Source organism: Nyctereutes procyonoides, unplaced genomic scaffold (genome assembly GCF_905146905.1).
Source record: "Nyctereutes procyonoides isolate TBG_1078 unplaced genomic scaffold, NYPRO_anot_genome, whole genome shotgun sequence".
NCBI lineage: Eukaryota > Metazoa > Chordata > Mammalia > Carnivora > Canidae > Nyctereutes > Nyctereutes procyonoides.
This window is the reverse complement of record NW_026575052.1, coordinates 69964719-69991305: the sequence shown is the minus strand read 5'-3', so window position 1 is coordinate 69991305 and position 26587 is coordinate 69964719. Positions and strand designations below refer to the sequence as shown.

At 41.6% G+C, this 26587-nt stretch overlaps 1 protein-coding gene across 14 annotated transcripts in view; it reads left to right on the top strand.

Moving 5' to 3' along the window:
- Positions 1-26587, top strand: part of KIAA1217 (KIAA1217 ortholog) — a 465513-nt gene that overhangs the window by 180828 nt on the left and 258098 nt on the right. For 11 of the 14 annotated variants that reach the window (XM_055331014.1, XM_055331029.1, XM_055331028.1 and 8 more), the window contains exon 2: positions 3817-4100. In XM_055331014.1, coding sequence (XP_055186989.1) covers positions 3987-4100 — 114 coding nt within the window. In that variant the 5' untranslated portion in view covers positions 3817-3986. Of the gene's footprint in view, positions 1-3816; positions 4101-21617; positions 21688-23660; positions 23849-26587 lie in introns of those variants that run through there. The other 3 variants (XM_055331018.1, XM_055331019.1, XM_055331016.1) reach the window with 2 other exon arrangements.

Sequence of the window (26587 nt, the reverse complement as noted above, 5' to 3'; positions counted from 1 at the left end):
CTTTCCCAATTTATCTGAAGGAAGGAAGCGGAAAAATCTTTTTCTGTCTCCAAGGGGCTACTGTTCTGGATGTCTTGACCTAATCTGAGGATCCTTGAAGGAAACCAAATAGTTCTTATGAGTCCATGTGTCAGAGCAAGGCAGAATGGAACTTTCTGGCCCTGCTAGTAGCAGAGGTGCCTGAAAGTTTAGTTAGCCACATGGGTGTCTGTGTGTTTGCCGGTGTGAAGAAGTCTTCTTTCCTTGGGATTCAATCTTGCTAATGAATCTAGCTGTCCCGGATAATTTTAAAAATATGTTAATGATGTCAAAAGTAATCTTAGAAATCTGTACAAAAGTCAACAGTGTTATATCAAGTATACAACAGGTTTTTGACTAATAGAAAACTCATGTGCACACATACACGCTCCAAAAGCGAAAGCTAAACCAGATTGCACACATATTTACCAATCTGACATATGGCATTTTCTGCCTCTAGCTTTATTCAGTGGGTCCTGTCTTCTATTTTTTTTTTCCAAGAAGACACCACAAAAAAGGGAGCCATTGTGTGAGTCCATGTAATGAGAAGGGAACCAAAATAAATGATAGTTAATCCTTCAATATCTTTAAATCAATAGTTTCATCTTCTTCCTCTTCTAAATTCACTGCTGAAACTAATGAAAAGTAGGGGAATTAACCAATTTGGCTATTTTTTCCTCCCTTTCCTCATCGGTGTCTGATGGAGATGCTATAATTAGCAACTTAATGAGAAGTGAAGGGTAAACAAGAAGAATTATTCCCAGAACACTCTTCTAGGGATGGAAAACCAGAGTAGGAAAACCAGCCTGAGTTTAAAATGTTTTCTACGCCTAACCAAAGAGTGTTGTACCTAGAGTTCTGTACAAAGACATTTCTAGACAAAGAAGCGGGAAATGCATTGGTAGCATTGCCTTTAGATGAGCTAGTTTATGCATAAACTGGACACTCCGGATATCACTGGTGTAAAGTTTTGTTTCTTTATCTAGACTCCCATCTAGAACTTGCAAATACTGGATCTCTTTTTCTACATGTAAATTTTTGAGATAAGTAGTTAGCAAATGAGCTCTTATTGGAAACTACTTAAAAAAAAAGTTACAGGGATGCCTGGGTGGGTGGTTGAGCGTCTGCCTTCAGCTCAGGTCGTGATCCCGGGGTTCTGGGATCAAGTCCCACATTAGGCTCCCTGCATGGAGCCTGCTTCTCCCTCTGCCTATGTCTCTGCCTCTCTCTGTCTCTCATGAATAAATAAATAAAATCTTTAAAAAATAAAAAAATGGGTAGGTTTTAAAGGACTTAGAGCTAGCAGACTGCATATCTCATACTAGTCCAACCATCTCTGGTTTATTAATGAAGATGGTGAGGCTGAGATAGACCACATTATATAGTCTAAGTCTAGAGTAAAAAGCAGAACTCCCGAGACCCTGCTCTGCTTTTCCCTGGGAATTCAGGGAACAGGGACACGTTATTCCACCTGCATCCATGTAGTATGTAAGAACTGCTCCTTATGAAGAGAATCTGAAGGCTTCTGAACATTCATAACCTTCTCTCTCTATTCTCATTCTTTAATAATAATTGCCTGTTTTTCAGGTAACTGGAGAATGCAAACCTGAGACCCTATTTGCCAACCATTGAAAATGAATACAGATTCTCTATTCATGTCCTGTAGGTGAAGCACTGTCATTGCCTGACTCACTTGCTCCCTTCTAGATAGAAATCAGTTTGTTCCTAAAGGCCAGGTCAGAGGCAAGGTCAAAGCCAAGGGTCTAGGTCAAGGCTGTCAGAATGATATCAAAGCTCTTCCCTTTTCACTGTGTGTTTTGTTTTATTTTATTTTATTTATTTATTTATTTATTTATTTTTAAGATTTTATTTATTTATTCATGAGCGAGAGAGAGAGAGAGAGAGAGAGAGAGAGGCAGAGACAAAGGCAGAGGGAGAAGCAGGCTCCATCCAGGGAGCCCGACGTGGGACTTGATCCCGGGACTCTAGGATCAGGCCCTAGGCTGAAGGCCGGGTGCTAAACCGCTGGGCCACCCGGGCTGCCCTTCACTGTGTGTTTTACAGACCCCTTCAGGTGAAATGTGTCCAGGCCTTTACATCCTCTCCATTTCTACCTGATAATATTAACCTAATAATATTTTATTTTTTTATAAATTTATTTTTTTTGGTGTTCAATTTGCCAACATATAGAATAACACCCAGTGCTCATCCCATCAAGTGCCCCCCTCAGTGCCCGTCACCCATTCACCCCCACCCCCCGCCCTCCTCACCCTCCACCCCCCCTAGTTCGTTTCCCAGAGTTAGGAGTCTCTCATGGTCTGTCTCCCTTTCTGATATATCCCACTCATTTTTTCTCCTTTCCCCTTTATTCCCTTTCACTATTTTTATATTCCCCAAATGAATGAGACCATATAATGTTTGTCCTTCTCCGATTGACTTATTTCACTCAGCATAATACCCTCCAGTTCCATCCACGTCGAAGCAAATGGCGGGTATTTGTCGTTTCTAATGGCTGAGGAATATTCCATTGGATACATAGACCACAGCTTCTTTATCCATTCCTCTTTCGATGGACACCGAGGCTCCTTCCACAGTTTGGCTATTGTGGACATTGCTGCTAGAAACATTGGGTGCAGGTGTCCCAGCGTTTCATTGCATCTGTAGCTTTGGGGTAAATCCCCAACAATGCAATTGCTGGGTCGTAGGGCAGGTCTATTTTTAACTCGTTGAGGAACCTCCACACAGTTTTCCAGAGTGGCTGCACCAGTTCATATTCCCACCAAAAGTGCAAGAGGGTTCCCCTTTCTCCACATCCTCTCCAACTTTTGTGGTTTCCTGCCTTGTTAATTTTCCCCATTCTCACTGGTTGGAGGTGGTATCTCATGGTGGTTCTGATTTGTATTTCCCTGATGGCAAGTGATGCGGAACATTTTCTCATGTGCTTGTTGGCCATGTCTATGTCTTCCTCTGTGAGATTTCTGTTCATATCTTTTGCCCATTTCATGATTGGATTGTTTGTTTCTTTGCTGTTGAGTTTAATAAGTTCTTTATAGATCTTGGATACTAGCCCTTTATCTGATAGGTCATTTGCAAGTATCTTCTCCCATTCTGTAGGCTGTCCTTTAGTTTTGTCTTTAGTCTTTTGCTGTGCAAAAGTTTTTCTTTAGTCTTTTGCTGTGCAAAAGCTTCTTCTTGCAAGATGCATCCATGAAGGCAAGAGAAACAAAAGCAAAAATGAACTATTGGGACTTCATCAAGATAAGAACCTAATAATATTTTAATGCTTTCTTAGTTTATGCTAATGGGGGGACTGGAATTTTTAGGTGGTTTACAAATCAGTGATTATAATAGCTACTTTTGGTCTTGGGGATGAAATAAATGTCTCAGAAACCACCTTCAGATTATAGAAATATAAAAGTCCTGTTACCAGCATGACATTGTAATTAAAAATAAAGAAATAATCAGAATCACTGGAGTTAACTTTTCTGTAATTACAGAGGAAGGTAAGGGGTAACCCAGTTGCCTGCAAACTAGTGTGACCAAGTGTTCTCATTTTGAATAACCTCAGAGAAAGAGTCAGAAATAGCCCACCTTTTTCTGCAACTTATTTTAGTGTGATTTTTTTTCCTATTTCCTTTGATTGTTGATTTTTCCCCCTTCTTTCCCCCCGGAAAATACATCTGCTAGGTGACACTTAAACATTAAAAGCTGCCACAAACCCTCTTGGTATTCAGTAAATGAGATTTGTAGTGAAATCATTCATTGTGAACCATATTTTGTTTTTCTTTTGTCTTTCAGAACAAGGAAAAAGCAATCTACATGTAACGTCATTAGAAGATGCAGAATGTCGCAGAACCAAGGAACGCCTTTCTAATGGAAACAGTCGTGTTTCAGTTTCCAGATCTTCCCGCAACATCCCAAGGAGACACACTCTAGGTGGACCCCGAAGTTCCAAAGAAATCCTGGGAATGCAAACATCTGAGATGGACAGGAAGAGAGAAGCTTTCCTGGAACATCTGAAACAGAAATACCCCCACCATGCCACTGCAATCATGGGCCACCAGGAGAGGCTGAGAGACCAGGTAGGAACATGTTGCCACTTTGCTGCACAGAGCTCATTCTGAAATGAACATGAGGGGAAGCAAAGTGACCAATAGTTAAAAGGGAAAAAATAGTTGAGTGGCTTTTGCCCACCTTTGAGTTTTTCCAGATCTCTTTGGGGCCTTGGGAGGAGGAGGCAGCCTGCAGTAAAAGGTTTGACCTGAAGGCTCAGTTCTCTTTATCAGCATGCTAGAGAGGAGAGACCCAGAGAGTATACAGTTCCCCCAAAAGGAGTGTCCAGATGTTCAACCAAAAATATATCTAAAGTGCAGGCAGTGAAGTGTATTACTTTACTGAATGAATCCTGGGATCAATTGCTGTGCACCCAGATAACTCTTGAATGCTTAGCACAGTGAATGAATGAATGAATGAATGAATGAATACATACATACATACATACATACATAAATACATTTTTCAGGGTAAAGTGGAACAGAGAGGGACAGACTTATGGTCAACCCCTTTTCCTTGGGAAGCTGACAGGCTTCTGTTTCTTCTCTCTTTTTTTTCCTTTTAATCACAGATGTTTACCTTTTGCATTCTTGGCTTTCTGCTGTCATCAGCTACCTGTTTTCTCAGGTTATCTTGACAGCTACACAGATTATTACCCAACTGCGGCTTGGGATGTTTTTGTTTCTTGGCTGTGTGCAATGACTTTTTTAGCAGATAACACAGTTTTGGAGTCGCAGGAGAGGGACAACCTCCTCTGTAGCCCTCACAGACATGTTATCAAATTGACCTTTAAGGATAGAGAACATGGTAAAGGAAGCAGAGGCCACTATGCGATATACGTGGTTGGGGAAGAGGACAGACTGTTATGGATTTTGACACTCCAGGGAGAGAGGCACATTCAGTATTTTCAGTCTTGCCAGTTATCTGGTTGCAGAAGTGATGTCTAGCTAACTCAGCTTTTGATATCCATGGAAATGGAATTTGGCATTAACCTGAAAACTTTGAACCTATACTTCATCCTCAATCTCATTGCTTACATTTAAATTCAACCTTCACTTCCCTTAAATCTTTACTAGAGTGCCTAAAAATATCAAATGAGCTTTATGGACTGTATGTTTGCTTCTTGTTCACCTTGCCAAAAGGCGGCAGACCCAGAAAAGGAGAGAAGAACCAGGAATCCTGGTTGATGTCCAGCAGATAAATTCTTTAGTAATTAAGAAAAGGAAGGCTGTTTTCATTTCAAGCATATATAGAAAAGACACCCTATTTTATTTATTTGTTTGTTTATTTATTTGTTTATTTATTTATTTATTTATTGTTTTCTTCTGCAGTTTTATTGAGATATAATTGACACACATAAAAATATCCCTATTTGTTAGTTGCTAGTAGGATCAATATCCATATAAGTAATGTGTCATGTTTTTGTGAGGTGCCATTCTTTATCCAAAGAAGTTCAGGCTGAGGAAACTCAAACTCAGAATAATTATAATTACACAGTTTCCTAAGGAAAAGTTGGATTTTGAATCTGGTTAAATCTGAACCCAGAATCCTTGGTTATTCCACTATTACGTGAGTTGATCGTTGCCTGTAGAACAGATAGTATAGTGAAAACAAAATTCCTTCTAACCTGCTAGTTTTTGACTCATCTAATAATTAAATTGATATAAGATAGATTAACAGGAGAAAAACAAACAAAAGTTTAATGATATGTATACCTACTATGTATACATGGGAGAGACCCAGGAAAACTGAGTAACTCCCCAAAATGGCCAAAGCCATGACCTTAAATATCATGTTCAGCAAAAGACCAAAGAAGATGTTGGGGATGGGAGTCAGTTATGGGAGGTTACCTGGCAAAGCAAAATAAACAAGGATAAAGTTGTTATGACTCAAAATAATTAAGATAGTGGGCCTGGCTCAAAAAAAGAGCTACTACCAGAAATTACTTTTTTTCTCTGAAAGACCTATCTGTACAGCAGGGCAAACATCTATCTAATTACTGACCATCTCTTCTTATTGTCCTATTAATTACCCTCCTCCCCTTTGAAATCCCAGACCTCAACCGCATTCTTTAGCTCAGGATGGCATATAAGTCTCAACCGACCCAACATGTCCTTGAGTCTCATATTTACATGGGGCTCTCATATGTACATAGTTAACTTTGTTTTTCTTCTGTTAATATGCCTTATGTCAGTTTACCAGCCGAAAAACGTGGAAGGTAAAGGAAAATATTTTTCTCTCCAACAGTCTACATGGGGCATAAGGGACATGGTGTGTGTGTGTGTGTGTGTGTGTGTGTGTGTGTGTGTGTGTGTGAGTGTATGACTATGGGGAAAGGGCTGAGGGCAAAGGAGGTTAGGAAATGCATAGTGTGTTGAATGAGAAGGGAAAACATTTTTTTAAAGTGAGAAATGTATTCATTTTGCTGAGAAATTGAGAAATTAGTATTTCAAAATGGTATTTTCCATGTTAAAAATATCTGTTATTATCATTACTGTTACTGTTTCTGATCTCATAATTATTGTTACTGCTTTGATGGTGGTTTTGGCTAAAACTCTCACATGGGGAGCCTAAATATAACCTGAAGGGTGCATGGTATCAGATGACTGGGAATAATGACTACGGCTTAGTGGCTTCAATCTCTGATCTCTTATCACATACATCTCCGCCACAGGTGTCCTCTGCCATGGCTGGTCAGCTGTCCCTTTACTGGGTAACTCAGGATGAATTCTTGTGTATTCCAAGCTGCAAAGAGGAAAAGATTCTGATGCGTGGATTTGTATATACATTTTTTCATTCCATTGTCATGTCATAGATGAACCCTAATCAGCTTTGTGAACAGTAGAGATAAGCTCAGATAATGGTTTAGGAAATTTCTATGGACAGCGCTTCAACTTCTGGCTCTCCCATTCTTTTTCTCCCGTTTCCTCTTTCCTGTCCTCTTCTCCAGGACACTCTTTGTTCCTCCCTGACCTTCTTTAAAATGGATTATTCCAGGCTTCCTTTGCAGGAAGATCTTATGACTAGCCATAAGGAGGAATTCAGATAAACAGGTCTGACCACTTATCTATTATTGAGGTTCTAAATACCACATAGTCTTCTGGTGGCTGTTTTCCTGGCTGCCTCCCAGAGAATGGCCTTAATGAAAAGAGTGCCACTGGAGGAGTTTAAGAATTAGGTAGTAACCGTGCTGCATCTAGTAACTTACATGAAATACCTGGGTACTAAGGGAATCTCAGTTCCAATTCCTTGGTATTAAACATAAGGAGAATTAGAGCATACTTTGCATTCCAAAATCTGAGTTCAAACACTGGGAGATTTGTGGTTGAAAACTTGTATTTGGGATCCCTGGGTGGCGCAGCGGTTTGGCGCCTGCCTTTGGCCCAGGGCGCGATCTGGAGACTCCGGATCGAATCCCACGTCAGGCTCCCGGTGCATGGAGCCTGCTTCTCCCTCTGCCTGTGTCTCTGCCTCTCTCTCTCTTTCTCTCTCTCTCTCTCTCTCTCTGTGTGTGTGTGACTATCATAAAATAAATAAAAATTAAAAAAAAAAAAGAAAACTTGTATTTGAGCCTTTGAAGGTAAGTCAATCAAGAATTTTCTTCAGTCTCAATTACTGAAAAGAGGTTTCCTTAACCCCCTTCTACTGTCTTCTAAAAATGCAGATGACCATTATTGCGGCATAATGCTTATCCGCAGAGTAGTAGCTGTAATGGCCCTGACCCCCCCCAACATACTTGTTGAGGCAATCAGAGTATGAAGCTACAACACCTGGCAGCTAAGGGTTTGGCAATGGGGCCAGGCAGAGCTGGATTGGAATCCGCCTCTACCATGGGCTAATCGTATGATCAGAGCTAATGGTTTCATCCTTTTCTGTTCCAATTCCCTTATTTGTCAAAGGACAATGACAGCAATATCACATAGGGTACTGAGAAAGAGATGGATCCTCTTACTGTTTCAATGACAGCTCCCAGCATTACAATATTCTTCTTTTCAAATTAGTGTTTAAAGTCATTTTACTTTTTTTTTACCAACATGTATTTGAACGCCTGAAGATTTTTTTTCCATTGTCAGAACATAATATTATTACATTTCTGAAGCTATTTGTACATTTCCATCATTAAAAGCTTAAAATTTGGATTTCTTTCACTTACTCATACCATATATATTTATTTGGCACCTACCATGTAAAGGCGTGACGAGGCACCATTAAGTCAGTGAAAGAAATAAGGCATTCGTGTACAGATACTGATCCATCAAGGGACACCTGGGTGGCTCAGTGGTTGAGCGTCTGCCTTTGGCTCAGTTCATGATCCTGGGGTCCCAGGATCGAGTCCTGCATCAAGCTCCCTGCACGGAGCCTGCTTCTCCCTCTGCTTATGTCTTTGCCTCTTTCTCTGTATCTCTCATGAACAAATAAATGAAATCTTAAAAAGAAAGATAATGATCCTTCAAGATCTGGCCCACTTGTCACATCTTCTGAGTTGGTCACAACATCTTGCAGTAGTCATATTGTAGTATCTAATCATGCCTTTACTGTACTTCTCTTTGTTTTTCTTTCTCCTATATAAAATTTGCTTCTGGAGGCCAAGAATGCTGCTTTAATTACCTTCATAAAGTCAGCATTCAGAGAGTATACAACCTAAATGAAGCATGATCCTTTTTCATTGAATGAATGAATGGTTATCCAATGTATTTTTTTTAAGATTTTATTTATTTATTCATGAGAGACACACACACACAGAGAGAGAGAGAGAGAGAGAGAGAGAGGGAGGCAGAGACACAGGCAGAGGGAGAAGCAGGCTCCATGCAAGGAGCCCAATGCGGAACTCGATCCTGGGGCCCCAGGATCACACCCTGGGCTGGGGTGGCGCTAAACCGCTGAGCCACCCGTGCTGCCCATATTTCTAACATGATTAGAATGTGATAGGTCCTATTGGAGTGGTACAGACAGAAGGGTGGAGAATCCAAGAATTAAGACTTTGGGAAGTCAGAAGAGACTGAGGCTAGGAAGCTAAGATAAGAGAAGCAATTTCCTTCAAGTCAAGAATCCACTGTTTGAACAAAGTCAGAGTTCCTCAAGTCTGTGGTCTTCCTCTGTAACTGACTTGGGTGTTTATTTCCTCCACCCTTACTTTTTCTAAAACTTTGGTAACAAAATTATGTATATCACAGTGGGTCAAGCAGTAGAGACATTCCGTTGCCATTTCTTTAAAAAAGTTAAATCTTGGGACACCTGGATGGTACAGCGGTTGAGCATTCAACTCTTGGTTTGGGCTCAGGTTGTGATTTCGGGATCGTGGCATTGAGTCCAGAGTCGGGCTCTGCACTCAGCAAGGAGTCTGCTTAGGACTCTCTTCCCCTCTCCCTCTGCCCCTCCCTGCAGCATGCACATGCACACACTCACTTGCTCGCTCCCTCTCTCCCTCCCTCTCTTTCTTCTTTCTTTCTTTCAAACAAATAAATCTTTAAAAAAAAAAAATTGGGGCACCTGGGTGGCTCAGTCAGTTAGGTGTCTGCCTTGGGCTCAGGTCATGATCCCAGGGTCCTGGGATGAAGCCCTGAATCAGGCTCCCTGCTCAGTGGGGGGCCTGATTCTCCCTCTTCCTCTGCTGCTCCCTCTGCTTGTGCTCTTTCGTTTTCTCTCAAATTAATAAATAAATAAAATCTTAAAAAATAATAAGAAATAAAAGGTAAATCATTCAATTCCAGAGCATATGAGATAACCATAGAAAATAGATTCTTGTATATTTGACATTGAAAGAGTTACTTTTTTTGAAGTCGCTCTTAGTTCAGAAAGGTCTCTGGGTCAGCAGTCTCTCAGCCATGGTCGCTGTAACTACACAATTTGGAAATGCTCTTCTTTTATTCCTCCACTGATAAGCAAATGTCCAACTAGCTCTCACTTAAGAAACCAGCTCTCCACTCCTAGCCTCAGAAACTCTTCTGAAAGTAATGTTTTCATTTTTATTTCCAGTTACCCACAGAATTTCTGTTCAGTTAACTAGGTCTAGAGTACCTGCTTTGTGGTTACAGTTCATTTATGTGTATTTCTATATTTCTATATCAAATGTAGTGGAACTTTAGTCGGAAAGGGTAATACATTTTAACTTGAAAGTTTACTGTGTCCTTCCATTCAGTACAGTGAGTAAAAGAGATATAAAGGTGTATTTTCCTTTGACAGGAACATTGTGGAGGGCTAAAATAAGGAGAGTAATAAAGAATAATGAATAATAAAACTATCTGATATGGGATCAGGAAGGCCTCCTGGCCAGGGCCAGGGCTGTGCTGCTGTCTGAGTGCCCCTCAGGGCTTCCTAGTGCCTCCTCACCAACCAGCCTCACCTTTGTGCTTGTTTGGAAACAGCACTGGAGAGATTTTCTCAGTGCCTGGTTGGTTTGGCGCCACTGACCGTTTTCTCTCCCAAAGTCCAGTCCATCTGGTGCTCAAATGTATGCTGCCAATTGTGAAAATGAAAATAAGGAAAATATTTATTAGTCTGTTCATAAATACCCCAAGTTCTGGTTTACTCTACTCTGTTTTTAACAACTCTAAGAAAACATGATTTATTGGTGAAGAGTTGTTCTAAGGAATTTGGAACGTAGGCTTTGGATCAGACTCAACATTATCTGTTCTTTTGACTGACATCTCCTTTTCAGAAGGTATATACTTGATTTTATCAAGAATCATTGAAAGTTACCCAGTTGAAGACAGAGGAAAAGAGCAGTCTTAACTGCATTTGAATCAGAAGAGCAGGTCTTAAGAATCAAATACTTGAGAAGCAAACACTACCCCCTGTTCCCTCAAAAGTCACTGAAAAAAAGTTAAGAGCATTAACAGTGGAAAGAGAGAGAAACATAATCCATCTGGAATGAAACAAGGAAATGATCAGGACCCATGGAATGGTTTTGGGAGACTAGGGAATGTCTTTGTGGAGGCTCGTGTACACAGAATGTAGAAAGTGGAAGTAGAGTTGATGATGAAGGGAAGTTTGCTGCCAACAATTTGTATGATCTTGACCTCACCTTCCACAGAGAAGAGCTCTCTGGGCAGAATAGAGGGTTAATAATAGAGAGGAGACAGTAATTACCAGATCACAACACAGCCAGTCACGGAAGGCCTGTGATTTAAAGAGCTTTGCTGGGGCACCTGGGTGGCTCAGTTGGTTAAGTGGCCGACTCTTGGTTTTGGCTCGGGTCGTGATCTCAGGGTTGTGAGATGGAGCCCTGCATCAGGTTGAGCACTCAGCAGGGCATTTGCTTGAGATGCTCTCTCTGCCCCTCCCCCACTCTAAAAATAAATCAATAAATCTTTAAAAAATAAAATAAAATAAAGGGCTTTGCTTTATGCCACCCAGGCTGTGAATCCTACAAACTGTTGAGTGAGGGTGGCACACTTTTAGGGCAAAGCAAGTAACATATTTTTGTGGAAAGGGCATTTGATGTCACAAACCAGAGATGAGGGTGCCAGCCACTTCTCCTAATTCTTCCCTTCTGCATGCTGTTTTCAATAGCTAGCCCACCCCTCTTAAATTGGAGTTATAATTCAAAAGAAGCCAATAGGAGATGTATACCTTTAGGCTGATGTATTAGCCAGGATGGTCATGATTATGCTGCATAACAAGTAAACCCTGTAGGGACTTTTTGTGCCATGACACAAAAATAACTCACTTCTAGCACATGCAGAATGTATTGTTTGGGCATCTCTCTGGAGAAGCTGCCCTTATAATGACTTAGTGATTCAGACTACTTCCAGCATGTAATGATGCTGTCTTCACACACAGATTCCAAGTCTCCATGGCACCAAAGGAAAGAGCCCTAATGGTCTGCACCGACTCTTAAATATGTTGGCCCATATGTCACTGCCCTTCATTCTAGCATCTTGGTTTTACTGGGAAGTTTGATTTATCCAGATTTTGGCTGTGGAATCTGACTTAGAAAGGAAAGTCCTCCTCACTTTCATATATCAGCTTCCCCAAATGTAATGAATGGTTTTATCAGCACATAGCACATCCCATATATAGTGATTTTATACTTATCAGTACAATAGCATTCATCACATTTATATCTAACAAAAATATATTAACACATATTTACACCTATATGTAGTGGCATTTTTTTACTTACTTTTTTAAATAAAGGTTTTATTTATTTATTAATGAGAGGCACAGAGAGAAGCAGAGACATAGGAAGAGAGAGAAGCAGGCTTCTTGCAGGGAGCTCCATGCAGGACTTGATCCCAGGACCCCAGGATCATGCCCTGAGCCAAAGGCAGATGCTCCATCACTGAACCACCCAGGCGTCCCTTCTGACTTACTTTTGATGAACTTCACAGTATTATGACAGAGTTTCAATCACACTGGGTTACTCCTCATTCAGTAGATCTCAGGGTATCAGGGTGTACCTTTGGAAATTGATGTAATCCCTCTGTCATGTGTGAAAACTCCAAATTATTCAAATTTCATTCTTTTCTTTAAGGTTTTAAGTAATCTCTACACCCAATGTGGGGCTCAAACCCTGAAATCAAGAGTCACATATTCTACTGACTACACCAGTCGGGTCCCCCAATCAGATTTTTTTTCTATCACATGTGTTCTAACTCGATCATCCTATGTATGCGAAATGTTCGAAATTCCCAAGTATGCGTCTACATTCATGGATGTGTGGGTCAGTGAAGCCTGGAAAGTTAGATGAATTGGAATTAAAGGCACACTGGGCATAGACCTGCATTAGTGAAGCCTCAGGCCATGGTGAATGTGTAGGATAAAAGGCTGAAGTTGTAGAGGAAGCAGGTTTTAACCATTATACATGCTTTATAAATAAATGAAGACAAATGAAAAGTTTAGAAATTATACTGAAGCAACAGACTCAGTTAAGAAATTCCTCTTTAGAGCTATTGATTTATTCTAATCCCAAAAGAAAAAACGGTGGGCGAATAGCCATGTTCAGTAGCAAGAACCTGTTAGCTTTCGGAAGCAATGACGGAGTATGCATTTACCAGGCCAATTTCTTGCCTAAATCGTAAGGAAAAAAGAAACCATTTCTTGGCAATTAAGAAATCTGATACAATGTATATGGAATAAATACTCCTAACAAGCCGCAGACACGCCTTTACTCTGATGACTGTGAACATGGAGAATGTTAGTTAAAGGTTCCGCGTTTCTTTAGCACTGTTTTCTCAAATACTGTTTATAGTGGTGAAAAAGTGGAAAAGACTGCAGGGAAAACATATTATTGGCATCAGCTAAAATTGTGACACTCTTGCTCTTTACACATATTGTCGTGTTTTATACTCCCAACAATGCTATGGGACAGGCAATATTACTAACTCCTCAACAGAATGCAATACTGAGGCACAGTGTAGTTAGCTATTGTTCAAGGTGACACAGCAAGTCAGTGTGGCAGTAGCAGGATTTAAATCCTGTGATCTGGCTGTGGGGGTTCTTGCTCTTTACCTCCAGATCACACCATCTCTCTGTTGAATGGCAAAACCGAAAGACTTGTATCTAAAATGTTGAGAAAATGGGGAAGGACTAAAATGGGGGGACCAATTTGGCCTAGTGTCCAGAACTATGACATTTGATCCAAGAATGGCTGAAATGCCCACCTCCTAATTAGATTGGCCTTCAATAATTCCTGGCAGAAAAGGAATTTGGCACCAAAGAAGCAGTGACATAAATAGTGATAAATATCTACACAACGTAAATGTTGAGATTTTATTTTTTCCAGTGCAACACTTCCAAATGGAAGGATTGTGGTGTCATAACAAAATTACAAGTTGTATTTAGAAGATTTATATCAGTGTATATGTGAGTATGTGTTTAATGAAATGCTAGAGCGTGTGAATAAAGACTATGATAAGATTGAAAGAATCAGTACCAAAAAAAAATTGTCCTCAGAAATTTCAAATCTTCACTATGTTTAAGAGAAGTCAGAATGTGATCAGAAACAATAGTCATCCAAATTTGGGCGTGATGAAAAACATTGGGGAAAAAAATAAGCAGAAAGAGCAGTCTAATATTTAACAGATGATGTTACTCAAGGGACCAGATGAAGGAGCTAGCTGGAAATGTTTCCCAGAGGACTGATATTTTGATTGTGTCTTAAAAGGGAGGGAAGTGCATTTCCAAAGGTTTGGAATATTACATAATAGGACATCTTGTGGTGGAGGGTGGGGGGGGTGCTCGGTGATCAAAAAGACTAAATTCAAGGGGTTCCAATTTTACTTGCAAAATTGACTTGAAGTTGACATTAATCATAGAGGATGCAGAAAAAGAGAAAAAAGAATCCTAAATGGAGATCATTCATAACACACAGCTTTTGATCCATGCTTAATTGGGTGCCACCAACCTCTGCATTAGCTTTCGTTTTAATTAGTGTTGTGGAAGAGCAAGAGAACAGTGCTATATTAAGAGGAGCTCTGAAAGAAAAATCAAAATAAGATTCTGCTGGAAAACCTGCAAAGGAGTGTCTGGGACAGCAACGGGGAGTCAGAAACCAGAGTGTAACTGTGTGGTGGCAGGAGACACCTGGGATGTGGGGATCAGCAGAACCTAGAGAAAACTGCCACCTGATTAGATGCAAATTTTCAGTATTGAGGAATCCAAAAAAGACCAGTGTGATTCAGTCCAGCACATCGATGCAGAACTCATATTGCAAGTGTCTAAATTGTCCTTCTCCTTCTCACGCATCAAGCTTACGTCTTTGCCATTATTCATCCTTCCTGCAGGTGTTTTCTTGGATTAATTCAATCAGATGGTTGTTTATCATCGACCTACGCCATGAGCTCGACATCAGGCAGTATATATAGAGTGCACAATACCTGCCCTGCCAAGGATACATCTGTTTAGTGGGAAGAGTACCAACTTTGGGGTCCCATATAAGTGAGTTTTTTATTTGCTGGGACACTCTTAGCTGTGGAGTGTAGGTAGGTGAATCATCTGTTTTCCTGAGGCTTTTTCTTAACCGCAGAAATGAGAACGACAATACTGTTGTGAGCATTACATGAGATGATACGTCCTATCAAACAGCAGGTGGGCAATGCATGTCAAAACCCTTCTTATTAAAAAAAAAAAAAACCCTTCTTATTAAGGAGAGCATCATCACTGAGAAATGAGGGCAGTACACTTTAGGGCAGCCTGAAACAGAGCCCATTCTAAGGTGCCATGATTTAGACCAGCATTTTGTAGAAATAGATTCTACGCAATCCTAAATCCCCAGACTTGTTGGTAGCTGTTTGGGGAATGGAGAGAAAGTTTCTAATTTGGGAATATTTTTGATTAAACAAAGTTAAATGAATTTCTACACTGCAGGACCCACCGATCAGATCTTTTAATATGCTAAAAGGCATTGCAATTCGCATTTAGAGATTTGGGAGCAGGTCCATAAGGAATGAAACATGGAATGTTTCCCAAGCCGAATTGACCACAGAATTATTGTTCTGAGGACTCTTCTTTTGTGAGACACACTAGGAAATGGTAGGATGTACCTCAGAAGCTTACTGGAGTTCAGGGCCACCTGGGTGGCTCAGTTGGTTAAGCATCTGCTTTTAGCTCCTGTTACAATCTCAGGGTCCTGGGATTGAGCTCCCCCTTTCAGGTCCCCCCACCCCATCGTGTCATCAGGTTCCCTGCTCAGTGGGGAGTCTGATTCTCCCTCTGTCCCTCCCCCCCTTTGCTCTTGTTTTCACTCTTTCTCTCAAAATAAATAAATAAGATCTTTAAAAAAAAGAAGAAGAAGCCCAGAGCATTGAGAGAGCAGAGATCTCACATGAAGATCGAAATTCAAATGGTGTCCCTTGGAATGACGGAGGTCTTTTGGAGACAGGAGAGACTTGTCCAGGGCACAGTAGGTGTTCAGCAAGGATATTGATGGATGATAATGTGAAGGAATAGAATGAAGCCTTGGAGGCATTATGATGGAGGATGGGGGACAGGCAACCTTGAGACAAGAATAGGGCCCCTTGTGAATCAGTGGGTAGGCCAGTGGAAGTGAGGTGGCGGTGTCATTGGCAGGAGGGCGATGTCAGTGGAGTCAGGTTGAGGAAGGCCAGGTTGCATTGGACCCGGAAAGTCAGCAGAAGGCTTGGATGGGCAGGTGCAGAGCAACCCTGTAGCCTTGAGTTCAGAAATGGAATAAAATCAAAGTTGCAAGGTTAGGTGCTCATGCTAGGTAGAGGGACTAGGAAAAGAGCCTGAGTCCCAGCCTGGCAGTGGTTCCAAGTGTCCAGAACGCAGTGCTGGCTTCGGGAATGGAGCTCAGCCAGCATCGAAGGCACCACCTCAGAGATTTGAAAGAAAAATGAGAATGACTTGGTGTCTGACCAAAGAGGGACTAAAGTGGAGAGGGCTGTGGCTGGGGTAGCGGGAAAGGAGAGGACACCCGGTGAGGACCCCATGTTCTCATTCAGCTTCCACCTGTGCCCAGACCTCGAGCCAGTCACTACGCTCTCTGCAACATCTGTACAGAAGTCACTGAAAGACAAGTGGACTGCCACGGAGGCATGGTGGTCATCGTCATGAGAGGAGTGGGTGGAAAGGGACCCACCAGTGTTAACTCCTGGAATCAGCTCATAAGAATGGGATGTGGAGGGGGAAAAAAAACTGCTCTGAGCTCAGTGGGTTTTTCAACCAAATTCTGTAGGGTCTTCCTTTTAAAATGCTCTCAAGCTTGAGCACCAGTGTCCTTTTTTTATTTAAAGATTTTATATATTTATTCATGAGAGACACACAAAGAGAGGCAGAGACTAGGCAGAGGGAGAAGCAGGCTCCCCACAGTGAGCCCGGTGCAGGACTCCATCCCAGGACCTGGGATCACACCCTGAGCCAAAGGCAGAGGCTCAGCCGCTGAGCCACCCAGGCGTCCCTAGTCCCAGTGCCCTCTTGCATTCCTCTCTCAGCATCTTTGTCTTCTCGAGCCTGTCCTTCCCTCTTCCTTCTGGGCCCCTGATCCAGGGTGCATGCTGCCGCTGCTGGGCAGGTGTGGAGGTGGATAGGGCCCGATGGGTAATGTGGGGGTAGCGTGGGTAATGTGCATGGAACTTTGAACTGAGGTGGTGCTTTTGACGGCGTGGGGACAAGTGCTACTTCCTGCAGTGAGTTGTGTCATGTTTGCACCAAAGGAGTATTTTTGGGGTACTGGAAAGTGCAAGGACTTTCCGCCACGAGCACCTCTTGAGGTCACAGCTGAGGCAGTCGCCAAGCTTGCTCAGACAGCAGGGTGCTGAAGGGCGAGGAGCAGGTGGGTGCAGGGGTATGGGGGTAGCGCTTGTTCCTGAGACACAAACAGGCTGTATGTGTTATCATACATACCGCTGACTCGGTCCATCTTTTGGGTCCTTTGTCTTCCTTCTGTCCCTCCTGGCCCCCCTCCCTTACTTTAACCTCTTTCTGTCCTTTTTGTTTTTAAACATTGAACTCAACCAGAACATTCTTCTATAGGAATGTGTGTTGAATATTAAGAGGGCAAGGACCGTAACACCTGGGTGGCTCAGCGGTTGAGCATTTGCCTTTGGCTCAGGGTGTGATCCCGGGGTCCCAGGATCGAGTCCCGCATCGTGCTCCCTGCATGGAGCCTGCTTCTCCCTCTGCCCAAGTCTCTGCCTCTCTCTGTGTCTCTCATGAATAAATAAAATCTTTAAATAAATAAGTAAATAAATAAAAGTGTGAGGACCATTGCTCTCCAAGCCCAGTGAGCTCTTGCCCCATGTCCCTGTTCTTTCTCCAGTTACTGCGCACAGCATCTGTTTTACTGCCTAGGTAAGAACCACGACGTTTAGGTCTTCCATAAGTTTTAAGAGCAAATGTCATTTTTGTACTCTATTCGGTTTCCGTTTTATTGATTTTTTTTTCAAAGAACCAGTTTACATTTTTGAAAAAGATTTTATTTATTCCTGAGAGATAGAGAGAGACAGAGACATAGACAGAGGGAGAAACAGGCTCCTCACAGGGAGCCCGATGTGGGTGGGACTCGACCCTGGAACTCTGGGATCACGCCCTGAGCCGAAGGCAGATGCTCAACCGCTAAGCCACCCAGGTGTCCCAGTTTACATTTTTCTTCTCCAGATTATGGTTTGCTGTCTCCAGGCTTTTAGCTTTTTTCAGAATTACCTGCCTTTTCCTGGTCTTTACAGTTGTCTTGGTTGTCTTTTGTAATTTCTTAAAATGAGTATTAAGTTCATTTATTCGCAGTATTTCTTAATAATGAAGGTATTTAGGGGCATTCATATCCTGACACCAGATTGGGCTGTGTCTTGCTGTTTTGTATGAAATATTTCCTGTTTCATTGCTTTAAAGAAAATTCAAAATTTCTATTTTGATTTTTTCCTTTGATTTAAGGGTTTTCCAGGAATATTTCATTTCCAAATAGTTGAAATTCTTCTTTATTTATAATTTTATTAGGTGTGATCAAAGAATGCAGTCTGTAAAATTCCTCCTTTTTAATTAATTTAAGGACTTGTTTACATTTTTTGAAGAGTCAAATACACAATGTTTGTAAGTAGTCTATAAATATTCTTTAAAAAATACCTATTTTATGTTTATCATATATATATGACGCATGTACACACATATATATCAGGTTTCTTCTTTGTTTCATTTATTTTGTCTTGATCCCTATTTTTCTAGTGTTGTTTCGATTTTGGGGGGTTTGGTTTTTTTTTTAATATTTTATTTATTTATTTATTTATTTATTTATTTATTTATTTATTTGAGAGAAAGTGAGAGAGAGAGTGAGCAAGTGGTGACAAGCAGAGAGAGAGGGACAAGCAGACTCCCTGCTGAGCAGGGAGCCCAACTGGGGGTGGGGTGGGGGGTGGGGGGCTCCATCCTAGGACTCTGGGATCCTGACCTGAGCTGAAGGCAGATGCTTAACAGCAGAGCCACCCAGGTGCCCCTGTGCTGCTTAGTTTCAAAGTATCCTATAAAGTCTCTCACTATCAACATATTTTTGTCCTCTTCTTGCATTCCTAAGAATTTTTTCTTTACGGTTTTTTAGTTGCTTTATTTGTTGCAAACAAATTTATGATGACAATTCCTTTTTCATAAATTGTCTCTACCAAATGATCTCTGTATTCTCTGTATTAATAAACTTTTCTTATTATTAATACTGTCACTTTTGCTCTGTGTTTGTTTGCATTTGTCTGATATGTCTTAACCCATGTTTTCAAATTTTCATTATTAACAATGAGTATGTTGATTAGAAATTACATATAAATTGGTTTTGCTTTTTTAGCTCAATTTCTTAGTCTTTTTCTTTTAATGGAGGAATTCAGTCCATTGGTATTTAGTATAATACTCAGTGAACTGTATATTTCTTCATCTTAATTTGACAGCAGATATGTCTCTTCTTTGTTAAATCCAGTTCACGCTCAGTAAATTCTAAACAGTTACTCAAGTTTCAGTCTTGACAAGCAGTATTTGAAATGACAGTAGGTGCTCCAAGTAGAAACGAGTATCAGACAACAATATGGAGGTCAGAGAGGAGTGGAGTCTAAGCCTGGTCAGATATGTGTTGGCATTACCCGCTCCACTAGTCGGGGCTCTCCAGAGAAACAGAACCAATAGGTTGGAGAGAGAACAAGAGCAAGAGTGAGAGAGAGAGATTTAGTTTACTTCAGTTTAAAGGATTGGTTCACACAGTTGTGGGGACTGGCAAGTCTGAAGTCTGGAGGGGCTGGCCATCAGGATGGAAATTCAGGGAAGAGTTGATATTGCAGCCTTGAGACCGAGATCTGCAGGCTGGAAACTCAGGCACGATTTCTATGTTATGATCTTGAGGCGGAGTCTTTTGGAGGAACTCTGTTGTTGCTCTTGAGGCCTTCAACTGATTGGATGAGGCCCACCCACACACTAGGGTCACAGTGTGTTGACTCAGAGCCTGCTGATGTAAATGTTAATCACATCTTAAAAATACCTTCACAGCAGCATTCAGACAGGTGTTCAACCAAACGGCAGGGTACTGCTGCCTAGCCAAGCTAACACATAAAATTAACCGGCACCATGGCAAAAGCTGACCAAATGTAGCTGGATAATTTTTAAAGCAAACAATGACTACAAACAAAAATAGAGCCTGTGTTCGAGCTTTAGGGAATTACCACAACTGGTCTTCATTGTTTTGTTCAGAAATCAAAGTGCCCTTATTCTTTTGGTGATGCATCCAATCTGTGCTTGACTTGTGAAGTGTATACTTGATTTTTTTTTCTTTTTAATGTTTGTCAGTTTTTCTTTAGACCAGAACTTTAGGTTGCAGATCCTTCTTGAGAGGCTGCTGTTTCATTAGCCTTATCTGCATGCTCCTGGTCTGTTTGTCTTGGGGTCGACAAGCTATGGTCCATTAATCCTCCTCTGGGCAGTCCTCCACGCAGCCTGAAGCTAAATAAACGCACGGCTGTACCACCGCTGCTGTGCCAATGGGCCACCCTGTCTAGACCCTTCTAGCCTCCAGCCACATCTGTGGATGTGATGTATCTGGGAGGATCTGCAGAAGGTCTGTGTTTACCCTTCTCGGTCCAACATGCACTTTCAGGTTAACCTACTTAAAAAAAAAATCCTTTTAGCGTGGTTTAAGTTACTTAGGATTTTAGTATCCCCAATTATGAGCAATTTTATGAAACCAGGATAACAGTGCGTAGTGGTTAAGCACATGTGTTTGGGATTCCAATCTTGGGTCAGCCTGCCTGGATTAAAATTGACACCCCCACACTTAGTAGGCGTGTAAACGTAATCAAATTATCTAAACTCCTGAGGCTCCCTTTCTTCATTTATAAAATAAGGATGATAACCGTTCTTGTATCATTTTTTGTCATGAGATTTAAATGAGGTAAGAATTGCTCATTTTAATGATAAAAAGTACTGCTTTTTCTACCCAGAGAAGCATCCCTTTTCTGCATGACAAAGTCTAACTCTTGTATTTTAAACAACAAAAACTCAGGTCATAACCCAACCTCTTCCACCCGTATTCTTATATTTTCATGGCCTTTTTCAGGAAGCAGTTTCTATGTCTATTATAAAAGGTTTCTTGAGGGACGCCTGGGTGGCTCAGTGGTTGAACATCTGCCTTTGGCTCAGGGCGTGATCCTGGGATCCGGGATCAAATTCCACATCAGGCTCCCTGCATGGAGCCTGCTTCTCCCTCTGCCTGTGTCTCTGCTTCTCTCTCTGTGTCACTCATGAATAAATAAATAAATCTTTAAAAAAAGAAAAAGGTTTTTTGAAACAGATTCAGAGAAGGAATCTTAATTTGCTATCCAAATCAATGGTGGATACCTCTGATGTGGCTAAATTTAGAAACAAAATAGCCTCCCTGCCTTCATTAGGGAGCTCTGACTTGGTTAGTGTGCTGCTGGGTTGCTGCCAGACAAATCATGATGCTATTCTAGTCCAACTGGACATGTTCCTTGTTTAGGGACAGTAGGAAAAACTCGTTACCAGATTGGTCACCTCTAAGCACTCCTTGGCATTTCTGCCCAGCCTGTGTTGTCCTCATTGCTGAGAGTAATGTGTTTTAAACTTTCTCCACTCTAAAGTACTTCAAGATTCCCCATCATCGTGGTGATGCTGTTGCTGGTTGCCAATTCTTCTGGCAGGGCTTACCTCTCTGCCTGCCTCCGGACCGGTGGGGTAAGCGGGTTGCCTTCACATCTGAGTTATTTCTGTCACTGTCTTCATTTGCCTCACTCTCGGATTCTAACTCTTCTCACTCAGTGTATTTTCTAAGCTTGAATTCGGTAAGTAAAAGCTGAGATATTGCAATTTCCTAAATAACCCAAAGGGAAGCTTTGGCATAATTGATAACCGCCTGACTGCTGAATCAACTTTCTCATGCTCCTCTCTCTAATGGAACTTGGAGGAATAACCGTGATTGAAGAGTGCCTCCACCCATCTTCGGATTTCACTGAACGAAACAGCCTAGATCTGGTTATATCTCATATTTGTTTGTTTCCTGCTGTGGGTACTGCACAGGCATGGGCTTCATCTGGATGTATTTTCATCTGGCAGTAATTGAATCTCTGACAATAGTCTTGCCTCCGAGGAGTGTTCCAACTCAGGCGGTTATATTAAACCAGGGTAGCTCTTGGTTCCCTTGGAAGGTAACATCCCATCTGTTGACCGGGAACTATGGTAATGCACAACTCTCAGCATAATCAGAGGAGGGGATCCAGGGCATTTACAATTCTTTCTAGGAAATGAGCCATTCTGAGTGCTTTTTACCCATGAATGCTCTCCGTGCAAACATCTAGGTAGGCTCAGCAAGGTGTGGGAGTTAAAATAGGCTCTTTGACCTTTCAGAGACGCCACTGGTTTTCTTGCACTTTGAAGCAGGCTGTGTGGTAAGTTAAAGCAGGCTGCACTTCTTTCCATTGCTGCTGCTTCCAAGACGCTGCAGTTTATGGTAGAAGCTTCTGCTGGAGGCTGCCTTCAAATCCTTCCCAACTCCCTGCAGCCCCACTGAAGAACTTTCAGCAGTAGCATTTGACAGCCCGTCTGATAACATCATTGTAAACTGTCATAGGTTTGGACCAAGTCCCATTCAGACCTCTCTGGTACCTGAGGGTCAGCAGTCTTAGACTTGAGATTGCAAGGTGTGTCCGCAGTAAAGTGAAAGGGCGAGAAGAAAGAGTGCTGAGCCCAGTGTCACCAAGAGGAGCTGGGCACAAATTGGGCAGAAATTTGTCCAGAGCTTTATGTGAACATTAGGGATGGGACTCCTGGGTGGCTCAGCGGTTGAGCATATGCCTTCGTCTCAGGTTGTGATCCTGGGGTCCTGGGATTGAGTCCCACATCGGGCTCCATACTGGGAGCCTGGTTCTCCCTCTGCCTGTGTCTCTGCCTCTCTCTCTGTGTCTCTCATGAATAAATAAAATATTTTTTTTCAAATGAACGTTAGGGACTCTATAACATTTGATTTGACTGATTGGGATGTTATTCTTGTAACTTATGTAAGTTAGAACAAATATATGAAAGATGCGAGTTTGTTATGAAAGAGTTAAAAAATTCTCAACACCTTCTCCTACCTCCTCTGCAAACATAGGCCAAGAGAAAATGCAAACACACACACACACACACACACACACATTCCAGCAAAGAACCTGTTTTGCAAGTTTTGCTGCTAAAAAGCAGGAAGGGGGTTGCAGGAAAGTGGAAAAACCTTAGAAGTTTCAGTTGAAAGTTTTTCAAAACCTGCGCTGAAAAGTGTAACTTTATCCTGCAGAGAGAGGCATATGTGCCACTGTAGGTTTTTCTTTAACCGATTAAGTGCATTGTTAGACAGGGAGGGGCAGATTAACGAATGCCTATAATTTTGATCATTGTTTTGTGCAAAACAGCTCAGGCTTTGAAAATGAAGCCATCGTTCTTGGCTAAGTTTCTGCCAACAGCACAAATTATACTGTGCAGAGATCCAAAGCCCCTAAAAAGGTTTCATTAATGAACAGTTTAGAGGGTTGTTTAAGTCTCTGCCTGACAGGTAATGTTGGCATGTAGGCAGGTGGGGTTAGGGTTTCCATGGAGATTTATGATGTCATGCTTGAAAGAGCATGTCAAGACAGCCAATTTAACAAGTAGCTACTCAAAAAGTCCTATAGGCTAGAAGGAGGCTTTATGCAAATGACAAGAGTTTCACTGGGAAAAACTGCAAAAGAAAACAGTGGAGACATGGAGGGGGGTTTACCTGACAGCTCGGAAGGATGACCCCGGAGTCCATTAGAGACGGAAACCTCCAGAAGACAAATTAGATTTTTTTACTTTAACTGCTGCTTCACCTGTGGAGCTCTGGGTACAGGTAAATATGAGGCTTTTTTTTTTTTCCTTCTGAGTTATTGCCAAAAATTATTTGGAAGCATCGCATTCTATTTCTCTGCATTGTTCTCTTGGCAGGAAGAACTGAATCAGTTAAGTGCAGCTTTCCCACACTGAATATTCGTGTTTCAGGGCTGTGTTTGCAGGATTTTTTTATTGAATGAACTGAGATTTTTGAAGAGATCTGAAAAACAAGTAAAGCATTATGCATTATGTTGATTGTGCCCTGCAAATAATGCTATAAAGTCTCTGGATAAGGGTTAGGAAGATCTGAGACAGTCTATGTATTCGTGGAGGAATATTCACAGATCTTGGTTTCTTCTTCTTCTTCTTTTTTTTTTTTCTTGTTTAACTCTTAGACCAGACCTGAAATTGGGATTATGTGTATTTCTGTGTTTTCAAATTGTGAAATGCCAGAGATAAAACCTATGCAATATTACAGAACGTCTTTAATTTTGAGGGTGTCTGTGTACTTTTCACACAGAGGCATTTTACAAGGCTAGAAAAATTTCCTGTTTGAGATATCAGAGTTTCTGGACTTTAGAGAAGCAGGATATGTAAATTCTTCGAAGACAGGTAAAGGTTTCTAGGGTAGGAGGAATGGTTGATAAATGTGGTTTTGAAAGCATGCTTTCAAAAGGAAGCCTGGCTCTGGTGGTAGGGGACTTTCTGTTTGCATCATCGGTTCCTAGTGAGACAGAATAAACAGTCTTGCCTGAGATGCGGATGTGATAGCGATCACTAAAGGTAGCAGTGTTCCTGCAAAGTTGACTTAGAGGGGTTAGCTTGGGGACACCAGGCGGGGATGTAAGTAGTCTGGTCCCCCCAGCTTAAAAAGAAATGAAAAACAGTTTTAAAGGTTAAGGCGCAGAGTTAAGAATAAGTGCAAGATACTTTTGAATTGGGGGAGTTGGGGCTTTTGAAACCCAGACTATTTAGGTGTAAATGGGCAGGCATTAAAAGCATTTTTGCAAATGTCTGAGATCAGAGAATGGAAAGCTCCTGAAAACTTGCAGTCAGATCACGTGGATTAGCTGCAGAGCCGCTCTTGGCTCCTGTGATCCTGTGACACCATGGTTGCCGTGGAACGCTTTGACAAAGAGCTGTGACCCCCGAAGTCGAAATGCCTGGGGTTTGAGTCCTGGCTTCACCACTTACTACCTGTATTCACTTCGGGGAAAGTAGATTCTTGTTATTTGGCCTCAGTTTTCTCCTCCATAAGATGGGGCTGACAACAGCGGTGCTGTGAGGCCTGACTTGACAAAATCTGCAGTGTAGTCCTCAGAACTCCCACTCCACATGCTACCTGTTGTTCTTATTCACTGCTAACGTGATACCTGAGTTGTTCATGAAGTGTTTTTATAGCCTTCATCTTATTGCAACAGTCCAGGAAGATTAGCAGAATCTTTTTAGTCCTGCTTCACAAATGAAGAAATCGTGGCTCAGAGAGGTACTGAAATCTGCAACACGAGAAACTGTCCTTTTACACTTTTCTGCTTTTTTTTTTCCCTCACCTAAGGGGTCTAGGAAAAAGTTAACGTGCTACTGAGATAAGGCCCAGATGCAACAATTATTTCTATAAATTAAAATACAAAGTGTGAAGCGTATCAAAGGAGTTGGGATACTCATGTTTTTATATGAGTTATGCTTGTGACACTTTTTCTGGGCAGGCTAGAGAAGTTACATTGATTTACTTTTTTACTGGTACCTGTTGATGGGAGCTCAGATCATTTTGAAGACTTACAGGGTTTTTTAAAAATATTTCATTTATTCATAAGAAACACAGAGGGGGAGAGAGAGAGAGAGGCAGAGACTTAGGCCTCTTAGGAGCCTGTTGGGGGACTCATCCCAGGGACCCCGGATCACACCCTGAGCTGAAGGCAGCAGATGCGCTCAACCGCTCAACCTCAACAGCTGAGCCACCCAGGCGTCCCAGAAGACTTACAGTTTTAACTCTTACCTGCCTCCAATGTTTCTTGGCCCTGCAAGAAGACTAAGATTTGCTGTCACAGGTATATCCTGTGCAGGAAATCAAGTCACCAGGGGGCTGTGGGAATCGCCACAGGGAGTGAGGGGCTGGGCACAATGTCTTTTCTCCTTTTGTGTTCTAGACTTTGGCAGCTCCCTCCTGAGCCTATATCCCAGAGCAAAACAACCCATAATTATGTTCTACATCCATTGTATGTAAGAGACAAATATGTTTTTCATTGTGTTATTTTTAGCAGCAGTGTTTCTAGCCAGGGAAAACACTCTATTAGTTCCACGGTTTTCCTAATGACTTTTCCAATTTTTCCAAATTTTCCACATCAGACCATTCAGGATTGCTCGGGTCCCACACTCCTGGAAGAGTTTTCTTAACAGGAATGTTGGGTAGGCTCAGCCAGTGGGATTATAAAGGAGTTCTGATCTCTGAGCTGCTGAGGTTGAGCTCATTCTGTGCCAGACAATGAGTAAATTAATTAAATGTGGTCATCAGACTACATTGTGGCCTGCAGTTCCCAGCACTGGTTTGGGGCATCCGGAAAAGCTCTGGTTATCACAAGGGCAGATCTGTGAGTCTGAAAGCAAATATTTATTTCATTCAAAGTTTCAATTCCAAGTCTGAACCACAAAGCAGCAAGTTTAAGGTAGAAAAGAAAAGTCATGAAATCACACTGCTATAGGATGCCAAAATTCCAAATAGGCTCAGAATCACTAATGCATTTTTTTTTTTTTACATTTT